Genomic DNA, 20,818 nt, shown 5'->3' on the forward strand with positions numbered 1-20,818 from the left:
TCCCCCAGTGTGGACCTCACTCAGTGGCCTTGCCGCAGCCCGCTGGAGGTGATCTGGGCCGCGGCGCACCCCCCTTCTGCAGCCTGGCAGCCCGGCCGCTGGGCTCTGTGTCTTTATGGAGCGCTGAGGCGCCGGGAGCATAGCTCCCGGTCCCCAGTGTCCATTGCCCTTTACTTGCCTCCTCGGCTAGGGAGTCGGCTAGCCCGGTCCCCTGTGAGCGGAGCACCCTCCCTATAGCCCAGCAGCCCGGGATGCTTGTACCGGCTGCCGTGGCTGGCTACCTCCATCGTGCTGAGGCACCGGGAGCAGAGCTCCCAGCAGAGGCACACAAAGAACGTGCTGGAGCTGATCTCCCAGCCGCAGCGGCTCTTCCGGCGCACACACACAGCTTAGTGCGCCCGGGGCTGTACTCACTGCCGCGGTTGCCGCGAGCAAAGCTCCCGAACTCCGGCGATCAGCGGCGCACACTGATCGCTGCAGCGGAAGCTGATCTCCGGGCTGCAGCGGCTCCCTTCTCCCCCGGTGCACACACAAGCCAGTGCGCCCAGGGGTCTGTACTCACTGCCGCGGTTGCATATACATTGTTTAAAACATTTTAACACCCGTTGCCTAGCGCCCTATACATTTAAAGATGGCACCTAGTGCCAGCATACATTTAAAATTGGCGGCAAGCGCCCATTGTCCTTGAATATGGCCCCGGGCACGGAGGGTTAACCCCTTCAGTGCCGAGGCCGCCATTGTCCACGTGGCTGGGGTCTCTCCGGCCACACTATCCTACCTACCTAATCGCTCTTTCAGTTTCTTCGCTACCTCTATTAGATGGAGTACTGCAAGGCTCAGTCTTTGGTCCTCTGTTTTTCTTAATCTATACCTCTTTTAGATTTCAGTATCATCTGTATGCAGATGATGCTCAAATCTACCTATCCTCCCCAGATTTGTTACCATTTGTAGTGGTCCGTGTCACTGAATGCCTTTCTGCTGTTTCATTGTGGATGTCATCTCGCCACCTCAAACTTAAGATTTCCAAAACAGAGTTAATTATATTTCCACCGGCCAATAGTAGTTACCAACCTGATATGGTGTCATCCTTGACTCTGAACAGTCCTTTGTTCCCCACATTCAATCTGTCTCAAAATCATGTTACATGCATCTAAAAAAACATATCCAAAATACGACCATACCTAACACAAGACACTGCAAAAACTTTAATCCATGCTCTCATTATCTCCCTCATTGATTATTGCAATAGTCTTCTTACTGGTCTATCCAAAAAGAGACTCTCACCACTACAATCCATTCTGAATGCAGCTGCGAGGCTAATCTACCTTGCTATAGACGTTCATCGGCTGCAGATCCACTCTGTCAGTCCCTCCATTGGTTACCTGTATTCTATTGTATTCAATATAAAATACTTTTACTCACAGACATGGCCACTTGCTCCCATTTACGATTGCACGACTTTCTTCGGACTCCACCCACTCTGTGGAATGCCCTACCATGCACAATAAGACTCTTCCCTAGTCTCCAAACCTTCAAATGTTCCATGAAAACTCAACTCTTCAGGCTAGCATATCACATTCCTGAACCGCTCATTCAACCTTCATAAGATTTCCTCTCCAGGTGCATTCCCTCTGTACAGTCCACACATATCCTCACATTTTCTCTTTCTTCACTTTCCCATCCTCCTGACCCTTGGCCAACATCAATATGTGATCTTATCATACAGCCCACCAAGAACCTTTGCAATCTGCTAGATAATTATGCAATAGATAGCACCCATCCTTGTGTATCAATGCCTATTTCCCTATAGATTGTAAGCTTGCGAGCAGGGCCTTCCTACCTCTATGACTGTTTGTTATTACCCAGTTTTGTTTTATCATTGTTTCCACTTGTAATGTGCAACAGAAAATGCTGCGCTATATGAGAAACTTAATAAATAAATAAAATAAGTACAATCTGGTTGCTATGGACAACATCTCCACTTCTATAAACCCGCACTTTAGTAAATATACTCCAAGGTGTCATTAAAGAACATGATCCTCGCTATTCATAAAAAGTGACGCAAATGTATGGTTACTTATTGGCAGGCATGTGCAACCAAATGCAAGCTGTTAAGTGCCTTTCATTCATTCACAAATGAGCCAACAGGACGTTGCCTTACCTTCCTGTTTTCCTCCCACTACTTTTGGTCCAGTTTGCGGCTGGTTGATAGTAGTCCGTCCCACGTCGCTGCTGTCCCTTTCAGCCGCGGGCTGCCTGGTGTTACCTCTTCTGAGGTCTGGGTTTCCTGCAGCCGGGCACAAGATCAATATACTGTAGCAGCCACACTAATAACTTACGTACTGTCATATGAATAGGAAAATCTGTAAACATCCAATCAAAAGCAACTATTCATCAACATTGCGCCTCGTTGCAGCAGCCCTCCTGACATAGGCATATGCACTGGTGTCCAGGCCTGCCTCCGATTACCTGAATAGGACCTTACTGTACTTGACCTACATTTGCCCATTTTCCATGAGAATGTTATGGATCACGAGATATTAGGCAATATGTAACACTTAATGTTTATTAAGTGTATTTCTTTTAATTACCAGCAAGCTGACCTGCGAATGACCTTTAGATGTGTACTGTCCAGCTGCATAGTTATTTGAGGGGAAGGCTGGCATATTTATGTTTAACTCAGCAAGTGACCCAACAGATAATGGTAAAATGATGGGGTCTTATACATTCTGGTCCTGCACTTCTCAGGAACATGACGTTGGCCTGGGGTGTTTCACCTGAGTCACAGTAAGTTCTGGACAAAGGGTGTTACACAAACTATACTTTTTTCACACAGTTCCCACACATAACTGGGAGATGGATGGGCAATAAGCTATGAGGGCTATACAAATAGTTTGACCTTATTATAAAGACAGTGAAAAACTGTTTATGAAATGTGGAGCTGACTGAGGAAATGAATACCAATACAAATACCAATTTGGAGATACTAACAATTAAACTAACTTTTGGACAAAATTAATAAATTGAAGACATTGATAATAATTTACTAACTTCTTTACAAGCCTATTGAGAGATGAGTAATGTTTAATGGGTCTCCGGACTCCAGGTCGACACCAATTGGTCGACACACCATAGGTCGGCACCTGGAATAGGTCGGCATGGACAAAAGGTCGACTTGTGCAGAGAGAGTTAGATTTGGGTGGGTTATGTTGTGTCTGTGTAAGAGATACTGGTTGCTTTATTTTTACACTGCAATTTAGATATCAGTTTGAACCCCCCCAATCTAGCTCTCTCTCACATGTTATATCTGCCCGCCCCCCCCCCCCCCCCCCCCCCGCAGTGCAAATGGTTTTGCCCATTAGCTAACATATTTGCTGCTGCGATCAGATCTGAATTACCCCCATAGATGGATGTTATTAGCAGGATACTCTGTGATGTTTGTATTGGAGGAGGTTTATCTAGTACAGGTAAAAACATCTCAGTGAACTACTGTACATCCGGTTTTGTGTCCATTAATCTGGCAAATATATGTACGCACGCCGACGTTTGGAATGCCGGCAATCAGAAGACTGGCATGGAATCCCGACAGCCAACATCCCGAGACTAAGTATGCCGGGGAGGGTTAGGCTACGCAGGGGAAAGGGGTGTAGTTAGGTTTAGGCACTAGTGCAGAGGTTCCCAAACACGGTCCTCAAGGCAACCCAACGGTCCAGGTTTTAAATGTATCCTTGCTTGGCCACAGGTGACTTAATTAGCACCTAAGTCAATTTGATTTAGCCATCTGTGCTGAGCCATGGATATACCCAAATCCTGGACTGTTGGGGTGCCTTGAGGACCGCGTTTGGGAATCTCTGCACTAGTGCATACCTCCCAACATGACCCTCTCCAGGAGGGACAGAATGCTCTGCCCCTGGACTTCACTCTTAATTTATGATTGCCATCACCTGTGCTAAAACACCTTTCTTATCCATTAACCTGTTCAAAACAGGTGCCGGCAATCATAATTTAAGAGAAAAGTCCAGAAGCAGAGCATTGTGTCCCTCCTGGAGAGGGTCATGTTGGGAGGTATGCTAGTAGGAGGGTTAGGATTAGGCTGCTGGAAGAGAGGTTATGATTGGGAGGGTTAGGGATGGGAGAGGGTAAGTATACTTGCCTACCAGGTATCAGAATTCTAAGTATCGAAGTGACGCTGTCTGTGATGTGACCGATGGCATTATAAGCGTCAGTCTCCCGTACCCAACCCATTCCTATAAATGTGCCCTATACCCAGTGGTTGTGCTCCTCAAAAGGAGTGTCCAGAGGGTAAGTTCCTATAAATACAGTTTCTATCCTCACAAGGTCATGGCAAAGTCAGTGAGCCCATCCTTACCATTTCTGTCACAGCCACAAGAAGGAGTATCACAGAGACCGCACAGCACAGTAGTCCGCGGTGCAGAGAAAGAAGGTTTCTGCCGCCACATTAGAAATGGAAGAGCCACCAGAGAAGAGGTAGGGGCCATGTGCTGCAATAGGCTGCTTGGCCCCTACCTTGAAAACCAGAGATAAGGGGAGGTATTATAACACATAAGGGTGCCGCGGACCTACCGACGAGACAGCCACCCCCCGCTCCTGCCACCAGGTGAAATATTCTGGTATAAAAAGACACCAGGAGGCCCCATAGAAGCTAACTGTAAATCTATTGGCTGGTCTGCCCTTAAACTCACTATGTACAGCAGTGGCGTAACTACTGCCCCCGCAGCCCTCGCGGTGGCTTGGGGGCGAGGGGCTGCGGGGGCGCCGCCACTGATTTAGAGCAGATTGACATGCGCACGAGCGTCCGCATGTCAATCTGCTGTCTCCTCTCCCTCCCTGCTGTAACGGGACACGGAGGGCACAGCGCGCCGCGCGCGCCTCTCCAGTGTCCATCCTGCGTCTCCGTCCGTCTGGTCTAATAGAAGTGCCGTTCGTGAGCTCTGATTGGCTCACGAACCAGCTCTTCCTTTATTAGACCAGAGAGACGGAGATGCAGGAGGGACATGAGAGGCGCGCGCTGTGCCCTCCTTGTCCCTCCTTCACAGCAGCGGGGGGGGACACACACACCGAGGGGGCATATATGGCACAGGGGGCACTGAGGGGGCATGTATGGCACAGGGGGCACTGAGGGGGCATGTATGGCACTGAGGGGGCATGTATGGCACTGAGGGGGCATGTATGGCACAGGTGGCACTGAGGGGGCATGTATGGCACAGGTGGCACTGAGGGCATATATGGCACTGGGGGGGCACTGAGGGGGTATATATGGCACGGGGGGAAGTGTGGGGGCATATATGGCACTGGGGGGGTACTGAGGGGGATATATGGCACTGCATGTGTACCTGGCACATGGGGGGGGCTATATTTGGCACTGGGGGCACGTGAGCACCTGGCACTGTGGGGGAATATCTGGCACTGGGGGCATATGTGGCACTGGGGGTGGGGGGGGGCTATATTTGGCACTGGGGGCATGTGAGTACCTGGCAGCGTGGGGGAATATCTGGCACTGGGAGCACAGCCCTAGCAACAAGCACTACCCCCTAGCAACGAGCATGACACCCAGTGCATGAAACCCCTGGCAACGAGCATGACACCCAGTGCATGAAACACCTGGCAACGAGCATGAAAACCCCTGGCACCATGCATGGAACCAAGAGCATGAAACCCCTGGCAATGAGCAGGTAATTTAAAAGTAATTAGAAGCCTTACTGTAGGACTTAATGTGTAATGGGCATTACGGTGTGTGGCATAATGTATCACGGACATTGCGGTGTGTGTCATAATGTGTCACAGGCATTACGGTGTGTGGCATACTATATCACGTGCATTGTGGTATGTGGTATAATGTCTCAGGGGTATTGCAGTGTGGCATAATGTATAACGGGCATTGCAGTATGTGTCACAGGTATTATGGTGTATGGTATACTATATCACGGGCATTGTGATATGTGGTATAATGTCTCATGGTCATTGCAGTGTGTGGCATAATGTATTACGGACATTGCGGTATGTGTCATAATGTGTCAGGCATTACTGTGTGTTGTATACTATATCACGGGCATTGTGGTATGTGGTATAATGTCTCAGGGTCATTGCAGTGTGTGTCATAATGTGTCACAGGCATTGTATGTGCTATAATCTATCGGGCATTGCAGTGTGTAGCATAATGTATAACGGGCATTGCGATTCCTGTCGTCATGTGTCACAGGCATTACGGTGTGTGGCATAATGTGTCACAGACATTGTATGTGCTATAATGTATAACGGGCATTGCGATTCCTGTCGTCATGTGTCACAGGCATTACGGTGTGTGGCATAATGTGTCACAGGCATTACGGTGTGTGGCATAATGTGTCACAGGCATTACGGTGTGTGGCATAATGTGTCGGAGGCATTATGGTGCGTGCATATTGTGTCATGTGCATTATTGTGCGTGGAATAATGTCTAAGGGCCATTGCAGTATGTGGCATAATGTATACTGGGCATTACTATAAGGAGGAAAAATGACAAATAATGTAAGGGGCATGAATCAGGATTATTTTTCTTTCCAGTGGTGGCTAACGTCTGGGCGTGCAGGTTGCAAAACTGGGGTATAAGGAAGTCTTTTCCTGCAATACCACGCCCCTTTATGCAAAGCCACGCCCATCCCAATGAAGCCACACCCCCTTTTTGGCGGCGCGTGCCTAAGGCGCGCACATATTTGTCCCTTTCATAGTGCCAATTATGGGGGATTGGGGGGGGGCGCCAAAGAATTTTTTGGCTTGGGGGAGAAAAACTAGTTACGCCACTGATGTACAGATAGTATTAACAGTGTTCTCAAGGAAACTTGTGCATTACAAATAATTACACACATGTATAAGAACGCTTGGCTTACAATCTTATGCTCCTGGTGACTCTTAATATCCTTATTTTTCACAGGAGGTAGTTCAGTGTTCTATTATACATTTTTCATAATTAAGAATAGTTTTTGGCTCAATGATCAAAGCTACAGATCTCTACATTATTATAATACATTTTCTCTGACGTCCTAGTGGATGCTGGGAACTCCGTAAGGACCATGGGGAATAGCGGCTCCGCAGGAGACTGGGCACAAAAGTAAAAGCTTTAGGACTACCTGGTGTGCACTGGCTCCTCCCCCTATGACCCTCCTCCAAGCCTCAGTTAGATTTTTGTGCCCGACCGAGAAGGGTGCACACTAGGGGCTCTCCTGAGCTCTTAGTGAAAGTTTAGTTTTAGGTTTTTTTATTTTCAGTGAGACCTGCTGGCAACAGGCTCACTGCATCGAGGGACTAAGGGGAGAAGAAGCGAACTCACCTGCGTGCAGAGTGGATTGGGCTTCTTAGGCTACTGGACACCATTAGCTCCAGAGGGACCGAACACAGGCCCAGCCTCGGAGTCCGGTCCCAGAGCCGCGCCTCCGGCCCCCTTACAGAGCCAGAAGCAAGAAGAGGTCCGGAAAATCGGCGGCAGAAGACATCCTGTCTTCACCAAGGTAGCGCACAGCACTGCAGCTGTGCGCCATTGCTCCTCAGCACACTTCACACTCCGGTCACTGAGGGTGCAGGGCGCTAGGGGGGGGCGCCCTGAGCAGCAATAGAAACACCTTGGCTGGCGAAAATACATCACATATAGCCCCCAGGGCTATATGGATGAATTTTAACCCCTGCCAGATTCCACATAAAAGCGGGAGAAAAGGCCGCCGAGAAGGGGGCGGAGCCTATCTCCTCAGCACACAGGCGCCATTTTCCTTCACAGCTCCGCTGAAAGGACGTCTCCCTGACTCTCCCCTGCAGTCCTGCACTACAGAAACAGGGTAAAAAAGAGAGGGGGGCACTAATTGGCGTAATAATTACAAATAGCAGCTATAAGGGGGAAAAACACTTATTTAAGGTTATCCCTGTATATATATAGCGCTCTGGTGTGTGCTGGCATACTCTCCCTCTGTCTCCCCAAAGGGCTAGTGGGGTCCTGTTCTCTGTCAGAGCATTCCCTGTGTGTGTGCTGTGTGTCGGTACGTTGTGTCGACATGTATGAGGAGGAAAATGATGTGGAGGCGGGGCAATTGCCTATAATAGAGATGTCACCCCCTAGGGAGTCGACACCTGAGTGGATGATCTTATGGAAGGAATTACGTGACAGTGTCAGCTCTTTGCAAAAAACAGTTGACGACATAAGACAGCCGGCTACTCAGCTTGTGCCTGTCCAGGCGTCTCAAAAGCCATCAGGGGCTCTAAAACGCCCGTTACCTCAGATGGTAGATACAGACGTCGACACGGATACTGACTCCAGTGTCGACGGGGAAGAGACAAACGTGACTTCCAGTAGGGCCACACGTTACATGATTGAGGCAATGAAAAATGTTTTACATATTTCTGATAATACTAATACCACTAAAAAGGGTATTATGTTCGGTGAGAAAAAACTACCTGTAGTTTCTCTAACGTCCTAAGTGGATGCTGGGGACTCCGTCAGGACCATGGGGAATAGCGGCTCCGCAGGAGACAGGGCACAAAAATAAAGCTTTAGGATTAGGTGGTGTGTACTGGCTCCTCCCCCTATGACCCTCCTCCAAGCCTCAGTTAGGTTTTTGTGCCCGTCCGAGCAGGGTGCAATCTAGGTGGCTCTCCTAAAGAGCTGCTTAGAAAAAGTTTTTTAGGTTTTTTATTTTCAGTGAGTCCTGCTGGCAACAGGCTCACTGCATCGAGGGACTTAGGGGAGAGAATTTCAACTCACCTGCGTGCAGGATGGATTGGATTCTTAGGCTACTGGACACCATTAGCTCCAGAGGGAGTCGGAACACAGGTCTCACCCTGGGGTTCGTCCCGGAGCCGCGCCGCCGACCCCCCTTACAGATGCTGAAGATTGAAGGTCCGGAAACAGGCGGCAGAAGGCTCTTCAGTCTTCATGAAGGTAGCGCACAGCACTGCAGCTGTGCGCCATTGTTGTCACACACTTCACACCAAGCGGTCACGGAGGGTGCAGGGCGCTGCTGGGGGCGCCCTGGGCAGCAATATTTAATACCTTATGGCAAAAGAATACATCACATATAGCCATTGAGGCTATATGTATGTATTTAACCCATGCCAGTTATCTAAAACTACGTGAGAAAAGCCCGCCGAAATAGGGGGCGGAGCTTATTCTCCTCAGCACACAGCGCCATTTTCCTGCTCAGCTCCGCTGTGAGGAAGGCTCCCAGGACTCTCCCCTGCACTGCACTACAGAAACAGGGTAAAACAGAGAGGGGGGGCATTTTTTTGGCGATATTTTGATATATTTAAGCTGCTATAAAGAACAACACTTATACAAGGTTGTTCCCATATATATTATAGCGCTTGGGTGTGTGCTGGCAAACTCTCCCTCTGTCTCCCCAAAGGGCTAGTGGGGTCCTGTCTTCGATAAGAGCATTCCCTGTGTCTGCTGTGTGTCGGTACGTGTGTGTCGACATGTATGAGGACGATGTTGGTGTGGAGGCAGAGCAATTGCCGATAATGGTGATGTCACCCCCCAGGGAGTCGACACCGGAATGGATGGCTTTGTTTATGGAATTACGTGATAATGTCAGCACATTACAAAAATCAGTTGACGACATGAGACGGCCGGCAAACCAGTTAGTACCTGCCCAGGCGTCTCAGACACCGTCAGGGGCTGTAAAGCGCCCTTTACCTCAGTCGGTCGACACAGACCCAGACACAGACACTGAATCTAGTGTCGACGGTGATGAAACAAACGTATTTTCAAGTAGGGCCACACGTTATATGATCACGGCAATGAAGGAGGCTTTGCATATCTCTGATACTGCAAGTACCACAAAAAGGGGTATTATGTGGGGGGTGAAAAAACTACCTGTAGTTTTTCCTGAATCAGAGGAATTAAATGATGTATGTGATGAAGCGTGGGTTAACCCAGATAGAAAAATGCTAATTTCAAAAAAGTTATTAGCATTATACCCTTTCCCGCCAGAGGTTAGGGCGCGCTGGGAAACACCCCCTAGGGTGGATAAGGCGCTCACACGCTTATCAAAACAAGTGGCGTTACCGTCTCCTGATACGGCCGCCCTCAGGGATCCAGCTGATAGGAGAATGGAAACTACCCTAAAAAGTATATACACACATACTGGTGTTATACTGCGACCAGCCATCGCCTCAGCCTGGATGTGCAGTGCTGGGGTCGTCTGGTTGGATTCCCTGACTGAAAATATTGATACCCTGGATAGGGACAGTATTTTATTGACTATAGAGCAATTAAAGGATGCTTTCCTTTATATGCGAGATGCTCAGAGAGATATTTGCACTCTGGCATCGAGAGTAAATGCGATGTCCATATCTGCCAGAAGGAGTTTATGGACGCGACAGTGGTCAGGTGATGCGGATTCCAAACGACATATGGAAGTATTGCCGTATAAAGGGGAGGAATTATTTGGCGTCGGTCTATCGGATCTGGTGGCCACGGCAACTGCCGGAAAATCCACCTTTTTACCTCAGACCCCCTCCCAACAGAAAAAGACACCGTCTTTTCAGCCGCAGTCCTTTCGGTCCTATAAGAACAAGCGGACAAAAGGACAGTCATATCTGCCTCGGGGCAGAGGAAGGGGTAAGAGAGGGCAGCAAGCAGCCCCTGCCCAGGAACAGAAGCCCTCCCAGGGTTCTGCAAAGCCCTCAGCATGACGCTGGGGCCTTACAAGCGGACTCAGGAGCGGTGGGGGGTCGACTCAAGAATTTCAGCGCACAGTGGGCTTGCTCACAGGTGGACCCCTGGATTCTGCAGGTAGTATCTCAGGGTTACAGGTTGGAATTAGAGAAGTCTCCCCCTCGCCGGTTCCTAAAGTCTGCTTTGCCAACGTCTCCCTCAGACAGGGCGACGGTATTGGAAGCCATTCACAAGCTGTTTTCTCAGCAGGTGATAGTCAAGGTACCCCTCCTACAACAGGGAAAGGGGTATTACTCCACGCTATTTGTGGTACCGAAGCCGGACGGCTCGGTAAGACCTATTCTAAATCTGAAATCTTTGAACCTGTACATACAAAAATTCAAGTTCAAGATGGAGTCACTCAGAGCAGTGATAGCTGGAAGAAGGGGACTTTATGGTGTCCCTGGACATAAAGGATGCTTACCTACATGTCCCAATTTGCCCTTCACATCAAGGGTACCTCAGGTTCGTGGTGCAAAACTGTCATTATCAGTTTCAGACGCTGCCGTTTGGATTGTCCACGGCACCTCGGGTCTTTACCAAGGTAATGGCCGAAATGATGATTCTTCTGCGAAGAAGAGGCGTATTAATTATCCCTTACTTGGACGATCTCCTGATAAGGGCAAGGTCCAGAGAACAGCTGGAGGACGGAGTAGCACTAACCCAACTAGTGCTGCAACAACACGGGTGGATTCTGAATTTTCCAAAATCTCAGTTGACCCCGACGACACGTCTGCTGTTCCTGGGAATGATTCTGGACACGGTTCAGAAAAAGGTGTTTCTTCCGGAGGAGAAAGCCAGGGAGTTATCCGAACTTGTCAGGAACCTCCTAAAACCAGGGAAAGTGTCTGTGCATCAATGCACAAGAGTCCTGGGAAAGATGGTGGCTTCTTACGAAGCGATTCCATTCGGCAGATTCCACGCACGAACTTTTCAGTGGGATCTGCTGGACAAATGGTCCGGATCGCATCTGCAGATGCATCAGCGGATAACCTTATCGCCACGGACAAGGGTGTCTCTTCTGTGGTGGTTGCAGAGTGCTCATCTGTTAGAGGGCCGCAGATTCGGCATACAGGACTGGGTCCTGGTGACCACGGATGCCAGTCTGAGAGGCTGGGGAGCGGTCACACAGGGAAGAAACTTCCAGGGAGTATGGTCAAGCCTGGAGATGTCTCTTCACATAAATATACTGGAGCTAAGAGCGATTTACAATGCTCTAAGTCTGGCAAAACCCCTGCTTCAGGGTCAGCCGGTGTTGATCCAGTCGGACAACATCACGGCAGTCGCCCACGTAAACAGACAGGGCGGCACAAGAAGCAGGACAGCAATGGCAGAAGCTGCAAGGATTCTTCGCTGGGCGGAAGATCTTGTGATAGCACTGTCAGCAGTATTCATTCCGGGAGTGGACAACTGGGAAGCAGACTTCCTCAGCAGACACGATCTACACCCGGGAGAGTGGGGACTTCATCCAGAAGTCTTCCACATGATTGTGAACCGTTGGGAAAAACCAATGGTGGATATGATGGCGTCCCGCCTCAACAAAAAACTGGACAGGTATTGCGCCAGGTCAAGAGACCCTCAGGCAATAGCTGTGGACGCTCTGGTAACACCGTGGGTGTTCCAGTCAGTGTATGTGTTCCCTCCTCTGCCTCTCATACCAAAGGTACTGAGAATTATACGGCAAAAGGGAGTAAGAACGATACTAGTGGCTCCGGATTGGCCAAGAAGAACTTGGTACCCGGAACTTCAAGAGATGCTCACGGAGGATCCGTGGCCTCTACCTCTAAGACCGGACCTGCTTCAGCAGGGACCGTGTCTATTCCAAGACTTACCGCGGCTGCGTTTGACGGCATGGCGGTTGAACGCCGAATTCTAAGGAAAAAAGGCATTCCGGAAGAGGTCATTCCTACACTGGTAAAAGCCAGGAAGGAGGTGACTGCACAACATTATCACCGCATTTGGAGAAAATATGTTGCGTGGTGTGAGGCCAGGAAGGCCCCCACGGAGGAATTTCAACTGGGTCGATTCCTACATTTCCTGCAAACAGGATTGTCTATGGGCCTCAAATTGGGGTCCATTAAGGTTCAAATTTCGGCCCTGTCGATTTTCTTCCAGAAAGAATTGGCTTCAGTTCCTGAAGTCCAGACTTTTGTAAAAGGAGTACTACATATACAGCCCCCGGTTGTGCCCCCAGTGGCACCGTGGGATCTTAATGTAGTCTTGGATTTTCTCAAATCCCATTGGTTTGAGCCGCTCAAATCGGTGGAGTTGAAGTATCTTACATGGAAAGTAACCATGCTACTGGCCCTGGCTTCAGCCAGGAGAGTATCAGAATTGGCGGCTTTATCATATAAGAGCCCATATCTGATTTTCCATACGGACAGGGCAGAACTGCGGACACGTCCTCATTTTCTGCCTAAGGTGGTGTCAGCGTTTCACCTGAACCAGCCTATTGTGGTGCCTGCGGCTACTAACGATTTGGAGGATTCCAAGTTGTTGGACGTGGTCCGGGCATTGAAAATATATATTTCAAGAACGGCGGGAGTCAGAAAATCTGACTCACTGTTTATATTGTATGCACCCAACAAGATGGGTGCTCCTGCTTCTAAGCAGACGATTGCTCGTTGGATTTGTAGCACAATTCAACTTGCACATTCTGTGGCAGGCTTGCCACAACCTAAATCTGTCAAGGCCCATTCCACAAGGAAAGTGGGCTCATCCTGGGCGGCTGCCCGGGGGGTCTCGGCATTACAACTCTGCCGAGCTGCTACTTGGTCAGGGGCAAACACATTTGCAAAATTCTACAAATTTGATACCCTGGCTGAGGAGGACCTTGAGTTCTCTCATTCGGTGCTGCAGAGTCATCCGCACTCTCCCGCCCGTTTGGGAGCTTTGGTATAATCCCCATGGTCCTGACGGAGTCCCCAGCATCCACTTAGGACGTTAGAGAAAATAAGAATTTAGTTACCGATAATTCTATTTCTCGTAGTCCGTAGTGGATGCTGGGCGCCCATCCCAAGTGCGGATTGTCTGCAATACTTGTACATAGTTATTGTTACAAACAAATTCGGGTTGTTATTGTTGTGAGCCGTCTGTTCAGAGGCTCCTACGTTTGTCATACTGTTAACTGGGTTCAGATCACAAGTTATACGGTGTGATTGGTGTGGCTGGTATGAGTCTTACCCGGGATTCAATATCCTTCCTTATTGTGTACGCTCGTCCGGGCACAGTATCCTAACTGAGGCTTGGAGGAGGGTCATAGGGGGAGGAGCCAGTACACACCACCTAATCCTAAAGCTTTATTTTTGTGCCCTGTCTCCTGCGGAGCCGCTATTCCCCATGGTCCTGACGGAGTCCCCAGCATCCACTACGGACTACGAGAAATAGAATTATCGGTAAGTAAATTCTTATTTTTTCCTGAATCTGAGGAATTAAATGAGGTGTGTGATGAAGCGTGGGTTTCCCCCGATAAAAAACTGATAATTCCTAAAAAATTATTGGCATTATATCCTTTCCCGCCAGAGATTAGGGCGCGTTGGGAAACACCCCCTAGGGTGGATAAAGCACTCACACGCTTATCAAAACAGGTGGCTCTACCCTCTCCTGAGACGGCCGCCCTTAAGGATCCTGCTGATAGAAAGCAGGAAGGTATCCTAAAATGTATTTACACACATACTGGTGTTATACTGCGACCGGCAATCGCCTCAGCCTGGATGTGCAGTGCTGGTTTGGCTTGGTCGGATTTCCTGACTGAAAATATTGATACCCTAGACAGGGACAGTATATTACTGACTATAGAGCATTTAAAAGATGCATTTCTATATATGCGTGATGCACAGCGGGATATTTGCCGACTGGCATCAAGAGTAAGTGCGCTGTCCATTTCTGCCAGAAGAGGGTTATGGACGCGACAGTGGTCAGGTGATGCGGATTCCAAACGGCATATGGAAGTATTGCCTTATAAAGGGGAGGAGTTATTTGGGGTAGGTCTGTCAGATCTGGTGGCCACGGCAACAGCTGGGAAATCCACATTTTTACCCCAGGTCGCCTCTCAACATAAGACGACGCCGTATTATCAGGCGCAGTCCTTTCGTCCCCATAAGGGCAAGCGAGCGAAAGGCTCCTCATTTCTGCCCCGGGGCAGAGGAAGGGGAAAAAGGCTGCAACAGACAGCAAATCCCCTAGAACAGAAGCCCTCTCCCGCTTCTGCCAAGTCCTCAGCATGATGCTGGGGCTTTACAAGCGGACTTAGGCACGGTGGGGGCACGTCTCAAGAATTTCAGCGCGCAGTGGGCTCACTCGCAGGTAGACCCCTGGGTCCTTCAGGTGGTATCTCAGGGGTACAAATTGGAATTCGAGACACCTCCCCCTCGCCGGTTCCTAAAGTTTGCTTTACCGACGTCTCCCTCCGACAGGGAGGCGGTATTGGAGGCCATTCACAAGCTGTATTCTCAGCAGGTGATAATCAAGGTACCCCTCCTACAACAGGGAAAGGGGTACTATTCCACACTATTTGTGGTACCGAAGCCGGACGGCTCGGTGAGACCAATTTTAAACCTAAAATCCTTGAACACTTACATACAAAGGTTCAAATTCAAGATGGAGTCACTCAGAGCAGTGATTGCAAACCTGGAAGACGGGGACTATATGGTGTCTCTGGACATCAAAGATGCTTACCTACATGTCCAAATTTGCCCTTCTCACCAAGGGTACCTCAGGTTTGTGGTACAGAACTGTCACTATCAGTTTCAGACGCTGCCGTTTGGATTGTCCACGGCACCCCGGGTCTTTACCAAGGTAATGGCCGAAATGATGATACTCCTTCGAAGGAAGGGAGTTTTAGTTATCCCTTACTTGGACGATCTCCTGATAAGGGCAAGATCCAGGGAACAGTTGGAAGTCGGGGTAGCACTATCTCAGATAGTGCTGCGCCAGCACGGTTGGATTCTCAATATTCCAAAATCTCAGCTGATCCCGACGACCCGACTCCTATTCCTAGGGATGATCCTGGACACAGTCCAGAAAAAGGTGTTTCTCCCGGAGGAGAAAGCCAGGGAGTTATCCGAACTAGTCAGAAATCTCTTAAAACCAGGCCAAGTCTCAGTGCATCAATGCACAAGGGTCCTGGGAAAGATGGTGGCTTCTTACGAAGCAATCCCATTCGGCAGATTCCACGCAAGAACCTTCCAGTGGGATCTGCTAGAAAAATGGTCCGGGTCGCATCTTCAGATGCATCAGCGGATAATCTTGTCACCAAGGACAAGGGTGTCTCTCCTGTGGTGGTTGCAGAGTGCTCATCTTCTAGAGGGCCGCAGATTCGGCATTCAGGACTGGGTCCTGGTGACCACGGATGCCAGCCTGAGAGGCTGGGGAGCAGTCACACAGGGACGAAATTTCCAGGGCTTGTGGTCAAGCCTGGAGACATCACTTCACATAAATATCCTGGAGCTAAGGGCCATCTACAATGCTCTAAGCCTAGCAAGACCTCTGCTTCAAGGTCAGCCGGTGCTGATCCAGTCAGACAACATCACGGCAGTCGCCCACGTAAACAGACAGGGCGGCACAAGAAGCAGGAGGGCAATGACAGATGTTGCAAGGATTCTTCGCTGGGCGGAAAATCATGTGATAGCAGTGTCAGCAGTGTTCATTCCGGGAGTGGACAACTGGGAAGCAGACTTCCTCAGCAGACACGACCTCCATCCGGGGGAGTGGGGACTTCACCCAGAAGTCTTCCACATGATTGTGAACCGTTGGGAAAAACCAAAGGTGGACATGATGGCGTCCCGCCTCAACAAAAAACTGGACAGGTATTGCGCCAGGTCAAGGGACCCTCAGGCAATAGCTGTGGACGCTCTGGTAACACCGTGGGTGTACCAGTCAGTGTATGTGTTCCCTCCTCTGCCTCTCATACCCAAGGTACTGAGGATCATAAGAAGGAGAGGAGTAAGGACTATACTCGTGGCTCCGGATTGGCCAAGAAGGACTTGGTACCCGGAACTTCAAGAGATGCTCACAGAGGACCCGTGGCCTCTACCTCTAAGAAAGGACCTGCTTCAGCAGGGACCCTGTCTGTTCCAAGACTTACCGCGGCTGCGTTTGACGGCATGGCGGTTGAACGCCGAATCCTGAAGGAAAAAGGCATTCCGGATGAAGTCATCCCTACCCTGATCAAAGCCAGGAAGGATGTAACCGTGCAACATTATCACCGGATGTTGCGTGGTGCGAGGCTAGGAAGGCCCCTACAGAGGAATTTCAACTGGGTCGTTTCCTACATTTCCTGCAAACAGGACTGTCTATGGGCCTAAAATTAGGGTCCATTAAGGTTCAAATTTCGGCCCTGTCGATTTTCTTCCAGAAAGAACTGGCTTCAGTTCCTGAAGTTCAGACGTTTGTCAAGGGGGTACTGCATATACAGCCTCCTTTTGTGCCTCCAGTGGCACCTTGGGATCTCAATGTAGTTTTGGGGTTCCTAAAATCACATTGGTTTGAACCACTCTCCACTGTGGACTTAAAATATCTCACTTGGAAAGTGGTAATGTTATTAGCCCTGGCTTCAGCCAGGCGTGTCTCAGAATTAGCGGCTTTATCCTATAAAAGCCCTTACCTAATTTTTCATACGGACAGGGCAGAATTGAGGACTCGTCCTCAATTTCTCCCTAAGGTGGTTTCAGCATTTCACTTGAACCAGCCTATTGTGGTGCCTGCAGCTACTAGGGACTTGGAGGACTCCAAGTTGCTGGACGTAGTCAGGGCCCTGAAAATATATGTTTCCAGGACGGCTGGAGTCAGGAAATCTGACTCGCTGTTTATCCTGTATGCACCCAATAAGCTGGGTGCTCCTGCTTCTAAGCATTCTAAGCAGACTATTGCTCGTTGGATTTGTAGTACAATTCAGCTTGCACATTCTGTGGCAGGCCTGCCACAGCCAAAATCTGTAAAAGCCCATTCCACAAGGAAGGTGGGCTCATCTTGGGCGGCTGCCCGAGGGGTCTCGGCTTTACAACTTTGCCGAGCAGCTACTTGGTCGGGGGCAAACACGTTTGCTAAATTCTACAAATTTGATACCCTGGCTGAGGAGGACCTGGAGTTCTCTCATTCGGTGCTGCAGAGTCATCCGCACTCTCCCGCCCGTTTGGGAGCTTTGGTATAATCCCCATGGTCCTTACGGAGTTCCCAGCATCCACTAGGACGTCAGAGAAAATAAGAATTTACTTACCGATAATTCTATTTCTCATAGTCCGTAGTGGATGCTGGGCGCCCATCCCAAGTGCGGATTGTCTGCAATACTTGTACATAGTTATTGTTACAAAAATCGGGTTATTATTGTTGTGAGCCATCTTTCAGAGGCTCCTCTGTTATCATGCTGTTAACTGGGTTCAGATCACAGGTTGTACGGTGTGATTGGTGTGACTGGTATGAGTCTTACCCGGGATTCAAAATCCTTCCTTATTGTGTACGCTCGTCCGGGCACAGTATCCTAACTGAGGCTTGGAGGAGGGTCATAGGGGGAGGAGCCAGTGCACACCAGGTAGTCCTAAAGCTTTTACTTTTGTGCCCAGTCTCCTGCGGAGCCGCTATTCCCCATGGTCCTTACGGAGTTCCCAGCATCCACTACGGACTATGAGAAATAGAATTATCGGTAAGTAAATTCTTATTTTCACTCAGTCCTCCCACATATCATATCCACCAATAACAGTCCATACAATTAGTACTGTACAACTACAAAATCCCACTCCAAGCATCCCCCTCAGACATACCTGAATGTGTTTGTTCTTCATTCACTTCATTAGAGTCTGTCTCAGTCTGGAAAATGTAACATTTGTATGGTTAAGAAGTAAATATAAATCCAGTTGCTGGTTCTATTGTATAATGACAAGGTCCACTTTAATAGCATATTTCTGTCACTGAATTTCACGTTTTCATATATTCTGATTATGGGGCCTGGGCAGTGGCGTAAGATCGTCCCAATTGCCCGGAGGCAAGATAAATATTGGTGCCATATATATAATATTTGTCGTACGTCCTAGAGGATGCTGGGGACGACATCAAGACCATGGGGTATAGACAGGATCCGCAGGAGACATGGGCACTCTAAAGACTTTTCATTGGGTGTGAACTGGCTCCTCCCTCTATGCCCCTCCTCCAGACCTCCGTTTTAGAAATGTGCCCAGGTCGACTGGATGCACTCTGAGGAGCTCTACTGAGTTTCTCTGAAAAGACTTATGTTAGGTTTTTTATTTTCAGGGAGATATGCTGGCATCAGACTCCCTGCTTTGTGGGACTGAGGGGGCAGAAGCAGAACCAACTTCCTGTTTCATGGCTCTGCTTCTGGCTGATAGGACACCATTAGCTCCTGAAGGGAACTGAACGCTAGCCATGTCTAGATGCTCACTACCACAGCACGCTGTCACCCCCCTCGCAGAGCCAGAAGTCAGAAGACAGGTGAGTATGAGAAGAATGATCTTCAAGTAAGTGACGGCTGAGGTGCGGTGCGGCTGGCGGGAGCGCAGCGCGCCATTGCTGCCCACACACACAGGCACAGCAGGGTGCAGGGCGTGGTGGGGGGGGTGCCCTGGGCAGCAAGAAAAATGCCTCAAACTGGCTAAAAGGGGGCATAAGATGCCGCTGGCACAGCCCTACCCCCGCCAGTATAAATAATAGGTCATATACTGAGTGTAAGGACGCGCCATTGTGGGGGCGGAGCTTCTTCCTCAGGTAGCCAGCACACTACTGAGCGCCATTTTCTCTCCTCAGGCTGCAGAGAACACGCTGGTCCTCTCCTCCACTTCTGACAAGTACAGGGTGCTATAAAGGGGGGGCACAAAGCGATTGTGGTGCATTTGATAGTGTATATTAATATTTAAAAGCGCTTTTGGGCTGTAGACATACTGTGTTCACAGGCAATACTGGCGCTGGGTTTGTGAACTGGCTGCTCCTATCCTGTGTCCCTCTGACAGATCTTACTGTGGGTCTGTCCCCAAAATAAGTCCCAGTGTGTCTGTGAGTGTGGTGTACACGTGTGAGGCATGTCTGAGGCAGGGAGTTCCTCCCCGGAGGAAGCCATTTTAGGGACACAGAGTTGTAATGTGGTGGGGCACCAAGAGCCTGCATGGGTGAAAGAGCTACGTGACAGTATGCATCTGATTAACCGTAGATTGGATAAGTCTGAATCTTAGGCTGCATGCTGAAGATAATCTGTGGAAGATGTGATTTTTCAGGATGCTGTTATTCCTTATGCGGGCGGCCCCTCTGGGTCACATAAGAGACCATTTGCAAATGTTGTAAACACTGATACCGACTCGGATTCTGATTTTTGTGTCGACGATAGTGAATCCAGAGACATAGAGCATAAATTGGCAAAAAGTATACAATATATGATTGTGGCTATAAGGGACGTGTTGGAGGTTACAGAAAGCACTCCTGTACTTCAGGAGAAAGCTTATTTATGTAAGGAAAAGAAATCCAAAGTCACGTTCCCTCCTTCACACGAACTAAATGCTCTGTTTGAAGGGATGTGGGTGAATCCTGATAAAAAAAATTGTATTCCCAAAAGGATTTCACATAGCTTATCCTTTCCCGGTTGAAGACAGGAAAAAATGGGAGTCACCCCCTGTGTTAGACAGTGCACTTTCAAGGTTGACAAAGAAGGTAATTCTCCCTGCTCCTGGCACGGCTTCTCTTAAAGAGCCGGCAGACTGCAAAATGGAAACGACATTGAAATCCATTTATGTTACCAATGATACACTGCTCAGGCCCACTATTGCCTGCGCATGGGTGAGTCGTGCTATTGAAAAATGGTCAGAAAGCGTGTCATCAGAAATTGACACGATTGATAAATATGAGATACTCCTTAAATTAGGGAATATCAAGGACGCTGCTGCCTACATGCTGGAAGCAATGAAGGATATTGGACTCTTGAGTTCAAAAGCCGCTACCATGGCAGTATCGGCTAGGCGGGCGTTGTGGATTCACCAGTGTAACGCAGATGCAGATTCCAAAAGAAACATGGAGGCTCTCCCACATAAAGGTGAGGCATTATTTGGCGATGGCCTGGATGCGTTAGTCTCGGCGGCTACCGCAGGTAAGTCGACATTTTTGCCCTCTGCGCCTGCAGCGGCA

The 20,818-nt window shown here is 49.2% G+C and overlaps 1 protein-coding gene across 5 annotated transcripts in view; it reads right to left on the reverse strand.

Annotated features, from left to right (window-relative positions):
* LOC135005911 (G patch domain-containing protein 8-like) overlaps window positions 1-20,818 on the reverse strand; it is a 238,166-nt gene that overhangs the window by 5,341 nt on the left and 212,007 nt on the right. For 4 of the 5 annotated variants that reach the window (XM_063951978.1, XM_063951977.1, XM_063951976.1 and 1 more), the window contains 2 exons: window positions 18,457-18,502; window positions 2,162-2,287 (listed from right to left, as the gene is read on the reverse strand). In XM_063951978.1, coding sequence (XP_063808048.1) covers window positions 2,162-2,287; window positions 18,457-18,502 — 172 coding nt within the window. The remainder of the gene's footprint in view (window positions 1-2,161; window positions 2,288-18,456; window positions 18,503-20,818) is intronic. The other variant, XM_063951979.1, reaches the window with a different exon arrangement.

Source organism: Pseudophryne corroboree, chromosome 2, assembly GCF_028390025.1.
Source record: "Pseudophryne corroboree isolate aPseCor3 chromosome 2, aPseCor3.hap2, whole genome shotgun sequence".
Taxonomy (NCBI): domain Eukaryota; kingdom Metazoa; phylum Chordata; class Amphibia; order Anura; family Myobatrachidae; genus Pseudophryne; species Pseudophryne corroboree.